Below are 19,692 nucleotides of genomic sequence, written 5' to 3'. Positions count from 1 at the left end.
GCTGACAGTCAACTATTAAGTGCATGGTACGGATTCAGTTGTATTTATACAAATATATAGTAGAGTATAGATTTTAGAGGTAATCATATTTTCCTTTGAAGCCAAAAGAATTAATATTGTGGGCATTCAAACTAGAAGTACGTTAAGGCATCTCCCCCAACCGTTTTTTTTTAACATGCCCAAACACAATTTAAGGTCAGTTTTACCTTCATGTATACTCGTTTCACAATTACATCATCTAAAAACTTATTAATACAATTACATCAAAACATCAAATTCAATTTTACTTGAAGTAAATAAACTCATCATAGATACCAGGACTAAACTTTGTATATACGTCAGGCGCGCGTTTCGTCTACAAAAGACTCATCAGTGACGCTCGAATCCAAAAAAGTTAAAAAAAAAACAACCAAAAGCCAAATAAAGTACAAAGTTGAAGAGCATTGAGATCCAAAATTCCTAAAAGTGTTGCCAAATACAGCTAAGGTAATCTATGCCTGGGGTAAAAAAGCCTTATTATTTCAAAAAATTCAAAATTTTGTAAACAGTTAATTTATAAATATAACAATATCAATGATAATTCATGTCAGCACAAAAAGTGCTGACTACTGGGCTTGTGATACCCTCGGGTAAATAAATCTCCACCAGCAGTGTAAATTTCAGTTTTTTGTAAGTAAAAAATTGAACATTGAGGAATGAATCCACAGAGGTGAAAATATTTTACCAATGAATGTTATTATCCTTTAATATTTTAAAATACATTCAACCAACAAATGCTATATACAAGGGATAAAGTTTTACTTTTTGTATTTGTCAAAATTAGCTGATCTGTTAAGTCTGTTTTTTGTATTTAAATTTTGTATTAAAATTTTAAACTTGTTGCCTTTTGTTAGCTATTATTCGTGTGTTTCTTTGTCAATTATGTTCTATTTATTTATATTGTAGTCCTGTAATGTTGTGTTGTCATTTTAATGTTATATTTCACATGGCCATAAAAGAGGGAGGTTTGGCATGCCACAAAACCAGGGTCAACCCACAATTTTTTTCTTTAAAAATGTCCTGTACCAAGTCAGTAATATGGCCATTGTTATATTATAGTTCGTTTCTGTGTGTGTTACATTTTAACGGTGTGTCGTTTGTTTTCTCTTATTTTTTAGTGCGAATTCACATTACTATAAGACGTGTCACGGTACTTATCTATCCCAAATTCATGTATTTGGTTTTGAAGTTATATTTGTTATTCTCATAGGATTCTGTCTAATGCTTATTTCGTTTCTGTGTGTGTTACATTTTAATGTTGTGTCGTTGTTCTCCTCTTATATTTAATGCGTTTCCCTCAGTTTTAGTTTGTTACCCCGATTTTTTGTCCATGGATTTATGAGTTTTTAACAGCGGTATACTACTGTTGCCTTTATTTTGTGATATACATTTGACGTGACTCTGTACTTATGTATCCCGTCATACTTTGAACCACACAATTATTTTATTTATTAATATTACTTTTACTATTAAGTCTGTTTTTTATGATATACATTTGACGTGACTCTGTACTTATGTATCCCGTCATACTTTGAATCACATATTATTTTATTTATTAATAATTACATTAGATGTATTTTTCATTATAATACGTTATTCTGATTGATTCACATCATGTGCTATTCCTGAAACAATTGTATTAGACAATACAATTTATCATTCATGATGACACGAGGTCCCGCAATAAAGTGCACAGGTAAATTAAATGAAAACTTGATAAAAATCGTGTTTTCATGATTCTAGCTAAAAAAATGTAATTATAAGTATTGAATGCTTCTTTTTGTAACTTTATAGGGTTGTAAAAGCGTTGACCGTGCGCACATTTTTAGTATATACAAAATGTACTTCGGTCAACGCTTTTACACCCCAATAGAATTTACGAAAAGCAGCATTCAATTCTTAATTATTACTTTTACTGTTAAGTCTGTTTTTTGTTATATCTATTTTACGTGACTGTATTTATGTATCCCGTCATACTTTGAACGACAGAATTTAATTTATGTCTACCTGTGCGAATTTCAAACGCGCAATTTTACACCAGTACTTAAAACCTTCCATCCTCAATGGGTGAATTTAACATAGATAAATACAAGAGGCTGTCACAACGACAGCAAACCGGATTTATTAACATTTATTTGTGTCCTGGCAATATCACAAGAACCATAACTGATGAATGCTGAAAGTGAAAATCGTCAATATCAAATTTGACCTCCATTTTGTAGTCAGTATCAACATATTAAAATTTGAAAAGTTTAGATTGAATGGTTCATTAGTAAATGCAACAACGTGAATGGAAACGCTATTTTACGATCTTTCAAGAACCATAACTCCTGAACGGTAAAAGTCAAAATCGTCATTATTGAACTTGACCTCCATTTTGTCATCAGTAACAACATATAAAAATTTCAAAAGCTTTTGGTTGAATGGTTTATGAGAAAATGCACGGACACGACTGGAAACACCATTTTTCAATCTTTCAAGAACCATAACTCCTGAACGGTAAAAGTCAAAATCGTCATTATTGAACTTGACCTCCATTTTGTCATCAGTAACAAAATATTAAAATTTGGGAAGCTTTGGTAGAATAGTTCATGCGTAAATGCACGGACACGACTGGAAACTCCATTTTTCAATTTTTCAAGAACCATAACTCCTGAAACGTAAAAGTCAAAATCGTCATTATTGATCTTGACCTCCATTTTGTCATCGGTAACAACATATTAAAATTTGGGAAGCTTTGGTAGAATAGTTCATGCGTAAATGCACGGACACGACTGGAAACTCCATTTTTCAATCTTTCAAGAACTCCTGAACGGTAAAAGTCAAAATCGCCATTATTGAACTTGACCTTCATTTAGTTGTCAGTAACAACATATTTAAATTTTAAAAGCTTTGGTTGAACGGTTCATGAGTTAATGCACGGACAACATTTGATTGCCGCCCGCCCGCCCGCCCGGACGCCCGCCGTACATCCCCAAATCAATAACCGACATTTTTGTCACAAAAATCCGGTTAAAAATCGTATAATAAAAGCAAAATGAGGATGTTAAATTTGATGTATGTCTTTTTGTGCTTCTTCGTTACATTTGTTGTTTTTATAGTGATTAAGATGATAACACAATGTTGACTGCTGTACCCCTATTTTTGACATTTTTACCTATTGTGTCTGTTTGTTTTGTTCACGCATAGTTGACAATATAATAGAATTTGATGCAACTGTCATACAAGTGAGAGGTTTAGCTAGCTATAAAACCAGGTTCAATCCACCATTTTCTACATACGAAAATGCCTGTACCAAGTCAGGAATATTACAGTTGTTATCCATTCGTTCGATGTGCTTGAGCTTTTGATTTTGCCATTTGATTGTGGACTTTCCTTTTTTAATTTTCCTCAGAGTTCAGTATTTTTGTGATTTTACTTTTTACTATATTAGTTATTTATATATATATATAAAGTGCTCTGAGAATCAACCTAACGATGTTGTAGTAGATCTGATTTGAACTTCCTCCCGAACGGGGTTGGAACCTGTACTTACTTTTGAATAAAGGCAACAGTAGTATACCGCTGTTCGAGTTATAAATCGATTGAGAGAAAACAAATCCGGGTTACGACAACAACTTCTACAACACCGCCTAGCATTGCGTAGACACCCTACCCCCTCCTCTAACTATAGTTTATAAAAATAAGCTTAATATGTTTCTGGAGAAGTTACCTTCTCGTAGGAATTAAACAAGGATATCTGATACAATACACGAGGTATTCTTTCTAGTGTACAGAAATGATCATCTAATAAATAATAATAAAATGATAAATAAGCTTTATTTAGAGTCGGCAAAGTATACAAACATAGACAAACATAAGCTCTGATGAGCTTTTAACCGACATAGTTCATCTTTCAGTATGATTAAATAGTGCAATATAAATAAAGTATTCTTAAAAGTAAAATAAAACTGGGTTTCTAGCTTGCTAAACCTTTAGCTTGTATGTTGTATAACAGTAGCATTAAATTCCATTATATTGACAACGATGGGTGACCAAAACTTGACAAACAGACGAAATAGGTAAAAATGTAAAATATAGGGGTACATCAGTCAATATTTTGTTACAATCTTAATCACTATAACACGAACATGTACGTCAAAGAAGAAAAACAAAAAGGCATATAATAGATAAAGCACAATAGCAAAAACCAAATGCAAAAATACAAGAATTTAACATAGCACAATGACGGGATAAATAAGTACAGAGTCAAGTACAATGGATACAACCAACTGGAGGCTCTCGAGAGCCTGCGTTGCACACCTGACTATTCTTTGGTTTAAAAAATTTAAAAATAGATAAAAATCATAACAAATACCCAAATAAGATTGAGGCCAAATTTTGTTAAATATTGGCCCCCATAATTTTATAAAAAATCCTGGTGGCCTTCTTGAACAGTAAATCGGTAGCAAAGTAGCAACACTTCATAAGAAACATTTATGCCATGTTTGATTTCATTCAATTCAATAATTTTCTAAAAGAAGACATTTCCCTTTAAGGTCCAATGTGAAACTAAGTCCCCCGCTAGCGGCTATCTTTGACGATGGATCGGCTTTTAAGTAATAACACTTGGTCAGCACCTCATAAGGAACATTCATGCCAAGTTTGATTCCATTCCATTCAGTGGTTCTCTATAATAAGACATTTGAATGTATTGTCCGTAGGGTTCAATGTTAAACTAAGTCCCCCGTCGGCGGCTATCTTGGATGATGGATCGGCTTTAAAGTAACAACACTTGGTCAGCACCTCATAAGGAACATTCATGCTATGTTTGATTCCATTCCATTCAGTGGTTCTCTATAATAAGACATTTGAATGTATTATACATAGGGCCACGGTCATATGTTAAACGAAGTCCCCCGATGGCTGCTATCTTGGATAATGGGTCGGCTTCAAAGTAACTACAATTGGTCAGTACCTCATGAGAAACATTAATGCCATGTTTGGTTTCATTCCATTCAGTGGTTCTCCAAAAAAAGACATTTGTATGTATTTCCCGTAGGGTCCAATGTTAAGCTAAGTCCCACACTTGCCACCATCCTGGATGATTGATAGGCTTCAAAGCTGTCATAGATTCTGATACTGAGATGACCGTTATGTCAAATTCGAGGTATAGGTCTAAACATGAAACAGAGAAAGCTGTGTTTGTTGTTTCTTTAATTCCTAGATCTGAAGGATGTATAAATGGATTACCCAATCAGAAAATATTTGATTGTTAATAGAAAGAACATCATCAATATATCTGCATGGGCTTCTCTGATCTTCTCCGACACTTATGAAAATAAGGAGATGAGCACATTTCTAACAGGTAAAACCTGGCTAATTTTTTAAACAAATGTATTGTCATGGGACAACCGTATTTTTCATAACCTTGGTTTTTTAATCAATTACATAAATCAACCATTTTCTAAAAACTAATTTTGTATACAAATGTTCTTTTCCATTCTGAAACAAAGTATATCTTGTTCAAGAATTTAGAACTTTTATTCCAAACCTTTACCACTCAATATTTGAAAAGAAGTTTATATGGCGTTGCCAGTTTATTTCAATCTATGAGTTTGACTTTCTCTCTGGTATCTTTCGTCCCTCTTTCATATCCCTCATGTGCGGTATTATGTCGCTGTATTGAAGACCCATTGGTGGCCTTCGGCTGCTTTCTGCTCTTTGGTCGGGTTGTTGTCTCTTTGACACATTTCCATTCTCAGTTTTATTAACTTGCTCAAGAAGAACAGTACAATGTTAGTCTACAAAGAACTGCTGTATATGCTATTTAAAAGCAAGATACAATTATCTTGTTCAATTCTGACCTTTTTTTCATTCAGGGAGTGCTTTGTTGGGACTTTATAGGATTAGTAGAACCTGTAATTTTAAGGTGAAAAAACGTAAATAGAGTTAAGATAACAGTTTCTTCTCGACAGCAAGATCAAAATAGTAGCAGACACATTTTGATAATTGACCTTCATCAAAAAGACGTTACACGTTTAGCTACCATGCATATACAGAGAAAGTCCAAACTGCAGTGAATGAGTGAGGACCATATGCCAGAAGAGAAGCCCTTGCACAATTTGTCATTAAAAGATATATTTATTGAAGGACAGGAGGTCTATTTATTGAAGGACAGGATGTCATACCTGGCCTTGCGGTTGTAAGATTTGAAATATTCAAATTTTAAATATAAGTTTATTATTTATTAAATGTTTAACTAACATATTCATTTATTCTTGTAAGAATAAGAAACACAGTTTTTACTATTTATTTATGAAAGCGCTAATGTAACGTTGCGCTCTTTTGAACAACACATTTTCCCGTTTCTGTTTTATGACGTTACGCCCTTGACGTGCGCTTCGTCGTCTAGACTTTATTTTGATAACATACGGATGCACATTATTTTATTAGACAGATCAAAGTTGGTAAGAAACTTTTTATGTATACTATCTTTTTATTATATCAAAACTTATTTAAAGAGAGAAAACATTGTGTACTATTTATTAGAAATATGCGTAACTTTTAATTATTATTTTAAACGTAATTTAACTTACGAGAGAAATTATGATACATGAATGAAATGGTTTTATTGTTTGTTTAGTTTAATATGAATACTTAAACATGTACATCTTATTATAATTTATGTATTTTATTTATGTGAAATTATTCTTTATTTGTAGAGAATCGATTATTAGCGACCATATGATTTTTATAAAAGAATAAAAGATAGATACATGGTGCAACTTAACTCGCATACTCATTTCTTCGCCCTAAGTTAAACTTTATGTGATTCGTACAATTCTCAACTCTGGAGAGGAGGAAATTCTAAAATTGTGCCGAATTTTGACTATTTGTTAAAAAGAAAATGGCTACCGATAGACGGAAAGAAGACTGTCTGGACTTCAGTGATGTAAAACGGACTCGTAGTACGAATTTAGCGCAGCTTACTAAATTGTACAAAGAATTGGAGAAGAATTTAATTTCATATGAGAACGTGGAACATGCAAAACAATTATATTCAAAGTTATGTGAAAGGTTTGAACAATTTAAGTTAGCACACTTACAGTGTTTAGATTTGTGTACACAATCAGAAGTTATAGAAAATTTGGAAGTGAACTATGAACGTTGTCATGAGAACTTTGTAGAATTCCGGGATAGATTTTCTCAGTATATCGCGAGTGAAAAATCGCATGAAGAGGAAATACCCGAAGAAAGTGATACAGTTTCAATTGATAGCAGTTTGAGTTCACGATCTTCAGTTTCATCACAATCTAGATTTCGCAGTGCCAAAGCTAAGCGGCTAATCGCAGAACTTAAACTCAGGAAATTATCAGAACAGCATGAACTAGAGCGTGCACAAATAGAAATTAAATTTAGACAACAGGTATTTAATCAACTATCCGAGATGGAAGAGGCCAATATCGAAGAATCAGTGTGGCAAGAAGCAGTGGAAGAAGACACAGATAATACCAGTGGAATCGTGAACATTCGGAACATTTCGCAAACAGTCTCGCAAACATTACAGAGCTCTGTTCCTGCGAGTGAAAAGTGTATTAATATGAACTCTCTTTCCGGACAAACTGCAGCAACTGATAAACCAAAGATGAACATTAATAACAGTACACAGGGAATCAGTGCTCAGTCTGGATTTTCGGATGTAAGTGTTTCCAGCATAGATTCAGCTTTTCAACGCCTAGCATCTACACTTCACGAAGGGTTTAATTTGCCAAAACCAGAATTATTAACTTTTAATGGAACTCCGTTAGACTATAGTAAGTTTATAAGGAACTTTGAGACAAACATTGAAGGTAGAATAAGTGATAATAGTTTGAGACTGAGTTATTTAATTCAGTACTGTAGAGGTGAAGCCAAGTGTTGTATAGAAGATTGTGTATTATTAGATTCTGATGAGGGTTACAAACGTGCTAGGGCAATATTGTACTCCCGATACGGTAGGCCACATGTAATTGCTAGATCATTTATTGAAAAATTAGTGTACGGCGCTCAGATTAAAGCGTCAGATATTGAAGGTTTATCTAAATTGGCATTAGAAATGCAAAAATGTGAAATCACATTGTCTCAGTTAGCTTTTAATTCAGATATTGATAATTCTGAAAATTTAAGGTGTATTGTTAAACGCTTTCCAATGCATATGAGAACAAGATGGGTCGACATTGCTCATTCAATTAGTGAGTCTGGTAGAGAACCCCGTTTTTCTGACTTAGCTAAATTTGTAGACGAAAAATCACGCATTGCTAGTTCTATGTATGGGTACGATCTTTGTAGAGAAAACAATCAGAACAAGACTGATAAAAGGGTTTTTACAAGTAACCATCATAATAATGATACAGTTAATAGTAAGGTTACTACGTTAAGTACTCAAAGTTTAAATAACACAGCTAAATATGAGCACAAATGTAAATGTTGTACAGGTACTTGTGTAGATTTGACAGCTTGTAGCAAATTCAAGTCAATGAGTTTAGATGATAGGTATAAATTAGTACGCATGTTAAAATTGTGTTATAATTGTTTAAAAGGGAAGCATTTTGCTAACAATTGTAGAAAACCAAAGGCATGCACTGTATCTGACTGTAATGTTAATCATAATATTTTATTGCATAGTTGGTCTAAGCCCGGTTTTGATCATGCAGCTACTCAGCCTTCAGTTAATTGCGCAGCTACTAAAGGTCCTCTATGATTAAGAACTGTTTAGGAATTATTCCTGTCCTCGTTAAGGGTCGGAACGGTAACTCTTGCAAAACATTTGCCTTGCTAGATGACGGAGCAGATAAAACTTTATGTGATGAACGATTACTTCAGAAATTAAATATAGCCAGCAAGCCGGTCACTTTCGAGATGTCTACTGTTAGCTCTTCTGGTAGTACAATTCACGGTCAAGAAGTTGACTTACAAGTAAAAGCTATTGACGGAAATGATAACGTGTCGTTAAAAAAGGTCTGGTCAGTTAAGAAGCTTCCAATTTCTGCTCGATCTGCCGCAGAAAATGTAGATATAAGAAAATTGCCGTATTTGGCCGATATACAGATACCCTCTACTGATTTAACCGAGGTCATGTTGTTAATTGGTACAGATTCACCTAACGCTCACATTCCGTTAGAAGTAAGGTCCGGTAACGAAAACCAACCATATGCAATTCGCTCACGCCTCGGATGGGCTATTCGTGGTCCTATTGAAGATACGCATGCGTCAAACGTTATAAATGTACATTTTGAGGAGGCAAGGGATGTTTTGTTGCAGCGACAATTAGAACGGATGTGGACCTCTGATTTTGATGATAGAGCACGAGAAGACAAGAATGGCTTGTCTATAGAGGATAAAGAGGCTATGAAATTGATGGAATCATCTATAACGCAGGAAGATGGCCATTTCAAGCTCGGACTACCTTGGCGCGATAGAGAGACCACGCTACCTAATAACATGGTTCTTGCACATGCCCGCTTACAACAATTGAAACGCAAATTGTCAAGTAATGAGACGTTACATAAAATGTATACGACAACTGTCAATGATTACATAGAAAAGGGATATGCCAAGGAGGTGACTAATATTGAGTCTAAATCAAAACGTGTTTGGTATTTACCTCATCACCCAATAACAAATGAAAATAAACCTGGAAAAGTTCGTGTAGTATTTGACTGCGCATCGAAGTATCAAGGAATTTCACTTAACAGCCAACTCCTACAGGGGCCCGATTTAATGAACAGTTTAGTAGGTGTAATTATCAGGTTCAGACAAGACAAAGTAACTCTAGCTGCCGATATTGAAGCCATGTTTCATCAGGTACGTGTTCGAGAAGACGACTGTGATGCGTTGCGGTTTTTATGGTGGCCTAACGGGAATTTAGATCAGAAACCTAAAATTTATTGTATGAACGTTCACTTGTTTGGGGCTACATCGTCGCCAAGTTGTACTACATATGCACTTAAACGTACGGCAAGAGATTATGCACATTTATTTGACCAAGAAGTTGCGCTAACTGTAGAAAGAAATTTCTACGTCGACGACTGCCTGAAATCTGTACCATCAGAGCAACAAGCTATTAAACTCGCTACAGACCTGCAATCAATGTTAAAAATGGGTGGTTTCCGACTTACAAAATGGCTCAGTAACAAAAGAAATGTTTTGAATGCAATACCAGAATCAGAACGCGCTTCATCTGTAGTCAGTCTTGGACCTAGTGATATGTTGCCAAGTGACAAAGCCTTAGGTGTTATTTGGGATGTGAATGAAGACAAAATCAAATTTAAAGTAAAACTGTCAGACAAACCTCTGACAAGGCGTGGTATACTATCAGTCGTTAGCTCCATATTTGACCCTCTTGGACTGGTTTCTCCAGTTACACTTAGAGCAAAAGCTATTGTACAGCACTTATGCAAAGAGAAGTTTGGGTGGGATGAACAAATTCCACAAGAGTACCATGATAAATGGAAAAGTTGGGTGAAGAACTTGCCATGTTTAGAAAATTTGTCCGTAAACCGTTGTTTCCTACCACGAGATGTTCAACATGTTAAAAATGTACAATTGCACATATTTAGTGACGGTTCAGAACTTGGATATGGCGCGTGTGCATACCTCAGGGTCGTTGATGAAAATGACAGAACTACGTGCTCTCTTATGATGGGAAAAGCTCGCTTAGCACCAATAAAACAGGTTTCAATACCAAGACTGGAATTATCAGGAGCTGTTACTGCTTGTCGTTTGTATGAAATTTTGTCGGATGAACTCGAATTAAAGATAAATAAGGTTACTTTCTGGACAGATTCAACGATTGTGTTAGGGTACATAAGAAATACGTCACGACGATTTAAAACATTCGTAGCAAATAGATTGAGCGTTATACAAAATACAACATCACTAGATCAGTGGCGTCACGTTGACTCCAAACAAAACCCTGCTGATATAGCGTCAAGAGGCATTGACGCCTGCGATAGGAAAAATCTTGATATTTGGTTGAACGGTCCAAAGTTTCTTCATAAAAACTCTGAGCACTGGCCAAGGAACGTACTGGACGAAGAACTAGGGATATCTGAGACTGATACGGAAATCAAGAAGGAAATAGCTGTACATGCTAAAGAAGGAAATAGCTGTACATGCTACAACCACTAATGCCATCGACAATTTGTTAGGATACTTCTCCGACTGGATAAAACTCAGACGAGCTATTGCATGGTTTAGGAGATTTAAGATTTATTGCAGAAATCGTTACCTTGGACATCATTTGCCGTGTAACAATGGTAATCTTAATGTAACAGAACTTAGGGAGGCAACCGATGAAATATTAGCACATGTCCAAATGAGTTATTTTTCAGATGAAATAACAAACTTGAAGAAAGCAAAGCCCGTGAAAAAAGGAAGCCGTATTGCTTCTCTCAATCCTGTTTTGGTTAATGAACTTATCCGATCAAAAGGTCGCCTAAATTATGACTTAAGCACTTGTCCCGTGATACTGCCAAACAAACATCACGTAACTACGCTTATAATCCGTTATTATCACGAAACCACGGGACACGTGGGAAAACAACAGGTGCTTGCAGCTTCTCGTGAAAAATATTGGATATTGAAAGGATCCAGTGCTGTGAAGACAGTTATCGATCGTTGCGTACCATGCAAACGACAACATGGTCCGTTTTGTAAACAGCAGATGGCACCCCTACTCAGGAACAGATGACTGCAGACAAACCTCCTTTTACCTTTGTCGGAGTTGACTATTTTGGTCCATTAAACGTTAAACTTGGACGGTCAGTTGTTAAGAGATATGGATGCCTCTTTACGTGCCTTACAACAAGAGCGGTTCATATAGAAATAGCACACAGTTTAAATACGGATTCTTTTATTTCAGCCTTTCAACGCTTTACAAGTAGACGAGGCATTCCCGAAAAGGTCTACAGTGATAATGGAACAAATTTCGTTGGCGGTGAAATCGAACTTCGGAAAAACATTGAACAATGGAATAAAGCAACTATATCAAATTATATGCTACACAAGGACATTATTTGGACATTTAATCCACCATATGCAAGTCACCGCGGTGGTGCATGGGAACGAATGATTCGTTCAACAAGGAACATTTTTAAAGCACTTATCAATCAACTACTACTTAGCGATGAACAATTACTGACATTTATGGCCGAAACTGAGCGTATTATGAATGATAGACCGATAACAGCAATAAGTGACGATTGTCGTGATTTACCCGTTTTAACGCCAAATATGCTATTATTGATGAAGAGCAACACGTCAACACCACAAGGTGTGTTTGACAAAAAGGATATATATGCAAAACGATGGTGGAAACAAATACAACACCTAGCGAATGAATTCTGGAAACGTTGGTTGAGAGAATACTTACCTACCCTACAACAAAGAAGCAAATGGCAGAGGGAACAGCGAGATGTTAAAATTGACGATATTGTTTTAGTGGCTGATGAACATTTACAGAGAGGACAATGGCCTTTAGGTAGAATAGTCGAGGTCACAAGGAGCCGTGATGGTCATATCCGTAGCTGCGTGGTCAAAACTAGTCAGTCACAAATTTTAAGACCTATAAATAAACTATGCGTACTCGAGTGTTCTAAATAGAACTGTTTTTTTTATTGGTGACAAAATTGTATTATATTTTTCTAACTGTATTAAGAAATTATTTGGTAATTTCATTGTGGGGAGTGTAAGATTTGAAATATTCAAATTTTAAATATAAGTTTATTATTTATTAAATGTTTAACTAACATATTCATTTATTCTTGTAAGAATAAGAAACACAGTTTTTACTATTTATTTATGAAAGCGCTAATGTAACGTTGCGCTCTTTTGAACAACACATTTTCCCGTTTCTGTTTTATGACGTTACGCCCTTGACGTGCGCTTCGTCGTCTAGACTTTATTTTGATAACATACGGATGCACATTATTTTATTAGACAGATCAAAGTTGGTAAGAAACTTTTTATGTATACTATCTTTTTATTATATCAAAACTTATTTAAAGAGAGAAAACATTGTGTACTATTTATTAGAAATATGCGTAACTTTTAATTATTATTTTAAACGTAATTTAACTTACGAGAGAAATTATGATACATGAATGAAATGGTTTTATTGTTTGTTTAGTTTAATATGAATACTTAAACATGTACATCTTATTATAATTTATGTATTTTATTTATGTGAAATTATTCTTTATTTGTAGAGAATCGATTATTAGCGACCATATGATTTTTATAAAAGAATAAAAGATAGATACATGGTGCAACTTAACTCGCATACTCATTTCTTCGCCCTAAGTTAAACTTTATGTGATTCGTACAGCGGTCATAACGCTTTACTCGACTCTCACACTCAGTGCTCGAATATATTCTCCATTGAGATCGTTCTCGAGAAACGCGGTCATAAATTTTTTATGAAAATCCCGTTCATATCAAGAGAAGGGCTTGCAAGAAATTGCAGATCAATTAAATGCGTGATGGTTTTTAAAGTATTTTATTTATGAAAATCCCATTGATGTTAAATATTAGTATAAAAGCATTATTGGGACAAATTCCGTAATGAATTTAGATCAGGTAAAAAATACTCAATCCGATAAAGTTTTTCTTAATCACAAAGGGCCTTAATCCGATCCTCTTACTTCCGGTTACTTTTTTTTACAATGTAGACCACTGCAGACGACCAGGAGCCGGCAGCAGTGGTGGACGATGTAACTGATTTAAATAAACAAACAACCCTGTGGGATACAGATGAACAGGCCCTTCTCATCTCCCTCGTCCTGGAGAATGAGAAAACTTTGTTTGGCACAGCAAAGGGGGACGGTGGAGATGGTAATATCAATGCTATCAAGAGAACTTTCAAGAAATTGCAGATCAATTAGATGCGTTGCGTGATGGTTTTAAAAGTATTTTATTTATGAAAATCCCATTGATGTTAAATATTAGTATAAAAGCATTATTGGGACAAATTCCGTGATGAATTTAGATCAGGTAAAAAATAAATATTTCAGAGTACGGTGCAATCCGGTGTATCCGCGCACCTAAGATGTTCTTTTGAATGAAAAAGAGTCGAAAGAGTCAATAAAGGCGAATAGACACGAGAAGGAACGGAAAAGAGGCGAACAAGTATATAAGGACGAATAGACATGAGGGCGAACGGATCCGGATTTTTTTTCTCGCAAACCCCTTATAAGTTTTATCTCCCCTTGTTAACGGAACTTTTATATCCGGCAACCTACAGATACATACATGTCAATGAATATTTACCAAACCAAGGATAAGTCTGATGATAAAAAAGATACATACACTGCCATTAATAATCGTAAAATCGAAAAGGAAGAACCAGAGAAGGATGTTTTTTGTTTATTTAAATATGATGCACACCTGCTATATTGGAAAACACAGCTTTTGGGTGCATGGCAGTAAGACCTGTAGGAAGTTTGATGAATTGTTTATTCAATGAAAATATGAACTGGCACACCAGCTTCACTGCTCTTCCAACGCTCCTGACGCTTACACCCATCAAATCTCCAACCTCTCTAAAGAAACAACCTGTTGCTAAGAATCGTAGGCAGGTCAACACTTGTAATATGGGGGTTAATGCTCGGTTGCTTTTGGATTTGACTAGAGGATTATGTATCAGTCCGGTAATATGGATAATAGAATCTAGCCGAAAACTATACGGAGAAAAGACCTCCTCTGCTGAAAGGGATTCCAATGGGTTTGACCTGTCTGCAAACAAATCGCGGACGAGGTACCCGGCGTCTTCTTATCTCTCGATGTCCTGCACCCGGCATTTTTTTTTTTATCTTGAGCACGAGATTCGAGACAGGTGTTTGCCATTCTCAATTTTTTGTGGAGTATACTCAACAGTCCTGAGCACGATTCTCGTACTCGAAAGTTTTATGACCGCATGAAATTTTGAGTACAAAATTTTGAGCACGAATTTGAATTTAGAGAACATATTTTGTACTCCGATTACGGAGTAGAGCTTTATAACCGCACGGCCTGAGATGGACTCCGGTCTTGGTTTTGTGGTTAAAGTTGCATAGCATTTGGTGGAGGCAAATTGAAGTTAAACAGAAACCAATATGGAACGTACGAACGGAAGACAGATGGTTAAGGGTAACACTTAATGTTTCTCCGCTGTGGCGGGGGCATAACAAAATCAAACATCAATTGAGCAAGTGTAGAAAAGACAAATTTCTCTTAAATGCCTTATAATTTTCAGGTAATGACAACATTCCACAAGAATGTTAAAATGAATAAGAAATCAGAATACATTTTACGAAAATTTATTAATGTTGTTCATTTTAGGGATACAAAGCATACAGGGAACCAGTTTTTGGTGCTGTTCTTGATGTAGATGCTAACAAACATAAATAATGAGTAAGAACATCTCAACATTCTTCAACTTTGCCTTTGATGATTTAGCAATTAGAATGAAATTCAAAACAGTGTGGTTGTGGCCATAGATTGACACATTAAATTCATCCATTGACTTGGACAATGTAGGTGAACGTTTGTATGTAACGACCACTGCTCACTATGTACTTTTTAAAGACACTTAAACTATGGGGTCACCAAAGGTTCTCAACACCTTAATAAAGTAATTCGAAAAATTAATCAGAAATAACACGATGTTTTGATTTATATCAATTATATAAATCAAAACATAAAGGTTATTCCTGATTAATTTTTCGAATTATTTTATAATTAAAGGCGTTAAGAAACCTTTGGTGACTCCACAGTTTAAATGTCTATCGTAGGTACGTCGTGAACAGTGTTCGTTACAGACAAACGTTCACGTAAATTGTCCCAGTCAATGGATGAATTTAATGTGTCAATCAATGGCCACAGCCACACTGTTATGAATTTCATTCTATATAGTATTGGTAAAGGCCAAATACTGAAAATACAGGAGAATTCAAAACGAAAATATATTATCAAAGAGCACAAACAGGTATATAGGCAACGGTACAGAGCCACGTTTTATATATAAAAACAAGAATATGTCCTTATAGATGGATGCCCCAATCGCACTATCATTTTCTATGTTCAGTGGACCGTGAAATTGGGGTCAAAATTCATTTTTTGGCATGAACATTAGAAAGATCATATCATAGGGAACGACAAAAGAGATGTTTAATTTTCAATTGTGAACTTTCTATTTCTAGGTAACAACATTCAAGCAGCGCCTGCATATTGAGTATATATCTTCCAGCGCTTGTATTTCCTTGATAGAGGGCTGCTGATAAAAAGAAAGCTAGTAAATCAAGAATTCCAAGTGATGAAGTTTAAATCACCCCTTCGTAAATTTTACGTTCGCAATCACGGGTTAGTTGACCTTTATTACTATAATCCCATTACCTTTTTCACGAATTTGTCCAACCGAATTAGACTTTTTACTGGGTTTGTACTTATACGAGCAGCACAACGGGTGCGACATGAAGAGCATGATTTGCTCATCTTTACGAGGCTCATATCATCACTTCCGGTTTTTGGTTGGGTTAGTGTTGCTCAGTCTTAATATTTATACGTTATGTTTTGAGTGCGGTCTATTTGTCATTTTCATTTTTAGCCGTTGCGTTATCAGTTTATTTTTGACTTACGAGTGTCTGTCGCTCTAAAATTGTTCATCGGAAGATACCATTTCCTTGTCATGAACACTCAAATATTAAATAGTGTAAATATTCCGTATCAACTTTCCAATGTTAAAATACACGATGGTTTTGAGGTATAGAATCTATGTACTGACGTTTTTACCATCTTAATTATGTGTTGTAGTGTTATTTTATTTGATTTTGCAAATCATTACGTATACAACAGTTTATATTGATTTTTTGTAATATGCATTTGACGGGGCTCGGTACTTATACATCCCGTCATTGTGCTAGGATTATTTTTTGTATTGTTGTCGGACGTTTTTTGTAAATGTATTTTTTATATGCCTTTTTGGTTTTTTTTTGTTTGCATATCTAGTTTTTTTTTAAAGTGAAAAAGATTATTACACAATGTTGACTGCTGTATCTTTATTTTTTTTTTTACCTTTTATGTCTATTTGTTTTGTTCACACATTGTTTTTAATATAATAGAATTTTATGCGGCTGTCATACCAGGGACAGGTTTAGTTCTCTATAAAACCAGGTTTAATCTGATCATTTTCTTCATAAGAAAATGCCTGCGCCACGTTTAATTTTTTTGAGTTTTCGATTATAGGGTTTTTCCGTTATGAATTTTCTTCGAAGGTCGGTGTTTTAGTTATTTTACTTTTTTTTTTTTATCAATATCTGTAACAATGTATGCCAGACCACTTCATAATCACATATAGTTTCCCTTAAACAATATTTTAATATAATATAATATACAACGACATTTTTAATTCAAAGATTCAAATCTATATTTTTTCTAGAAATGAACAAAAATGGTGGAAAACTTTTGGAACTCTATTCGAAATTTATGCTATATTATTAATAATTATCAAAGGTACCAGGATTATAATTTAGTACGCCAGACGCGCTTTTCGTCTACGTAAGACTCATCAGTGACGCTCAAATCAAAATATTTACAAAGCCAGAAAAGTACAAAGTTGAAGAACATTGATGATCCATAATTCCAAAAAGTTGTGCCTAATACGGAGAAGGTTTATCTATGCCTGGGATGTGAAAATCCTTAGTTTTCGTAAAAATTCAAAGTTTTGTAAACAGGAAATTTATAAAAATGACCACATTATTGATATTCATGTCAACACCGAAGTGTTGACTACTGGGTTGGTGATACCCTCGGTGACGAAACGTCCATCAGCAGTGGCATCGACCCAGTAGTACCAGGATTATAATTTAGTACGCCAGACGCTCGTTTCGTCAACATTAGACTCATAGATACCAGGATTGAAATACAAAATTCCTCGTCAGTCACGCTGGAATAAAACATGTTTTAAAAGGGGCAAATGAAGTACGAATTTAAAGAGCATTGAGAATCCATAATCTCTAAAAAAAAAAAAATGCCAAATACCGGTAAGGTAAAAAGTAAAATCACAAAAATACTGAACTCCGAGGAAAATTCAAAACGGGAAGTCCCTAACCAAATGATAAAACACATTAAACGATTGACCAACAACTGTCATATTCCTGACTTGATACAGGCATTTTCAAATGTAGAAAATGGTGGATTGAACCGAATTTTATAGCGCTAAACCTCTTACTTGTACGGCATTGTATTGACAATGATGCATGAACTTGTCACACATAGGGGTACAAAACAACACGGACCCCACAAAAAACTAGGAATGATTTGAGGTGCTAAGGAAAGGGAAGCAGATCCTGCTCCAAATGAAACAACCGTCGTGTCGCTCATGTAGTTGCAAAGCCGGAAAATAGTCTAATTCGGTAGGTCACATTCTTGAAAAGGGAAGGGGGTTGTAGTTATGACAAAAGGAACATATCCGATATCATCTGTATAACGAAGATTTAATAACGTTCAACCAACTCGTGATGGCGTCCGTAATATTTACGGTAATGATTACAACTTCACCATTTGGATCTCTTTTTAAAAAATGAAAAGGTAACAGTTGGGAAGTCAAAATCATCTCTTTTGTCGTAAAGTTTGGTTTTCAACCGACCCTCATAGTCAATTTTTAGAAATAAGTCAAATCAGATGGAAAGTCTTTAATCAAATGTCAAAATCAAAATCTCAAACACATCAAACGATTGGACAACAACTGTCATATTCCTGACTTGGTACAGCATTTCCTTATGTAGAAAATGGTGGATTGAACCTGGTTTTATAGCGATAAAACTCTCTATTCCCGGAGTAGAGAATCCAAAGTTTTGTTAAAAGTTTAAGAAATGTGGTAACAATCTACAATTTATCCATTACGTGCATCTTTTGCTGTATCCTTGATGAGTTTTTGTTTCAATTTCTTCTTTATGCTTGATTGTTAATGTTTTGTCATGTCAACAAAGGACAATCTTTTAAGCTTTAATCGGTTGAAGAAACAAAACTATTGATATGTCGGATCTAATCTGAAATGATGTGAATTATTAATGCAACGATCATGTTACACTATCATTTAATGCTGCACCATCAAGGACTGTCACTTAATAAGGACATTGTAAATAAGCCCAGTTAAACAGAAACCTTATTATTCCTATAAAATTTGAAAGACATTCTCCAATTGTATTATAGAATCACGTAAACTATTAGAAAATTGATGTATGATTAACAATATTAGTTAAATATTGTTTCAATTGTTTTTTTACTTGCAGATGTAGGTGAACAGTCGATTGATAACACTTTCTTTGCCAGGTTACCAAGAATATTTTCTACTTAATAACTGGGTATGAGTGGAATAGTAAGTTTATTGTCCACGAGGTCAAACTATAGCCGAGGGCAATAGTTGTATCTGAAGGGATAATAAACTTTCTTTTACACGAATATCCAGTCTTTAAGTTTTTTATTTTACCAAATGAGACAACAAACAATAAATGTCGTGGCTAGAGTAACTATCGTAATGTAAAAAGGCAGAAACACAACTATACTGTTTCACGTTTACACCATAAATATATTCAGAATGCCAAGTCTACTTCTCGCACTGACGTCACCTTAAATACAATAGGTTAAAATAAAAGC

The 19,692-nt window shown here is 34.8% G+C and overlaps 3 protein-coding genes across 3 annotated transcripts; all 3 read left to right on the top strand.

The window, feature by feature from the left end:
• Positions 1–6,229: 6,229 nt before the first annotated feature.
• LOC139489847 (uncharacterized) lies at positions 6,230–8,761 on the top strand. Its single transcript, XM_071276694.1, has 2 exons — positions 6,230–6,488; positions 6,744–8,761. Exon 2 carries the CDS (start codon positions 6,929–6,931, stop codon positions 8,759–8,761), a length of 1,833 nt encoding a protein of 610 aa, XP_071132795.1. The 5' UTR covers positions 6,230–6,488; positions 6,744–6,928.
• On the top strand, positions 8,758–11,190 carry LOC139489846 (uncharacterized). The gene has a single exon (XM_071276693.1). It carries the CDS (start codon positions 8,758–8,760, stop codon positions 11,188–11,190), a length of 2,433 nt encoding a protein of 810 aa, XP_071132794.1.
• A 557-nt stretch (positions 11,191–11,747) lies between these two features.
• LOC139487730 (uncharacterized) lies at positions 11,748–13,381 on the top strand. Its single transcript, XM_071272766.1, has 2 exons — positions 11,748–13,013; positions 13,269–13,381. The coding sequence occupies exon 1, from the start codon at positions 11,749–11,751 to the stop codon at positions 12,661–12,663; it is 915 nt and encodes a 304-aa protein (XP_071128867.1). The 5' UTR covers position 11,748; the 3' UTR covers positions 12,664–13,013; positions 13,269–13,381.
• The last annotated feature ends 6,311 nt before the right edge of the window (positions 13,382–19,692 follow it).

The sequence above is a fragment of the Mytilus edulis genome, chromosome 9 (genome assembly GCF_963676685.1).
Source record: "Mytilus edulis chromosome 9, xbMytEdul2.2, whole genome shotgun sequence".
Lineage (NCBI taxonomy): Eukaryota > Metazoa > Mollusca > Bivalvia > Mytilida > Mytilidae > Mytilus > Mytilus edulis.
This window is presented reverse-complemented; position numbering and strand designations above follow the sequence as displayed.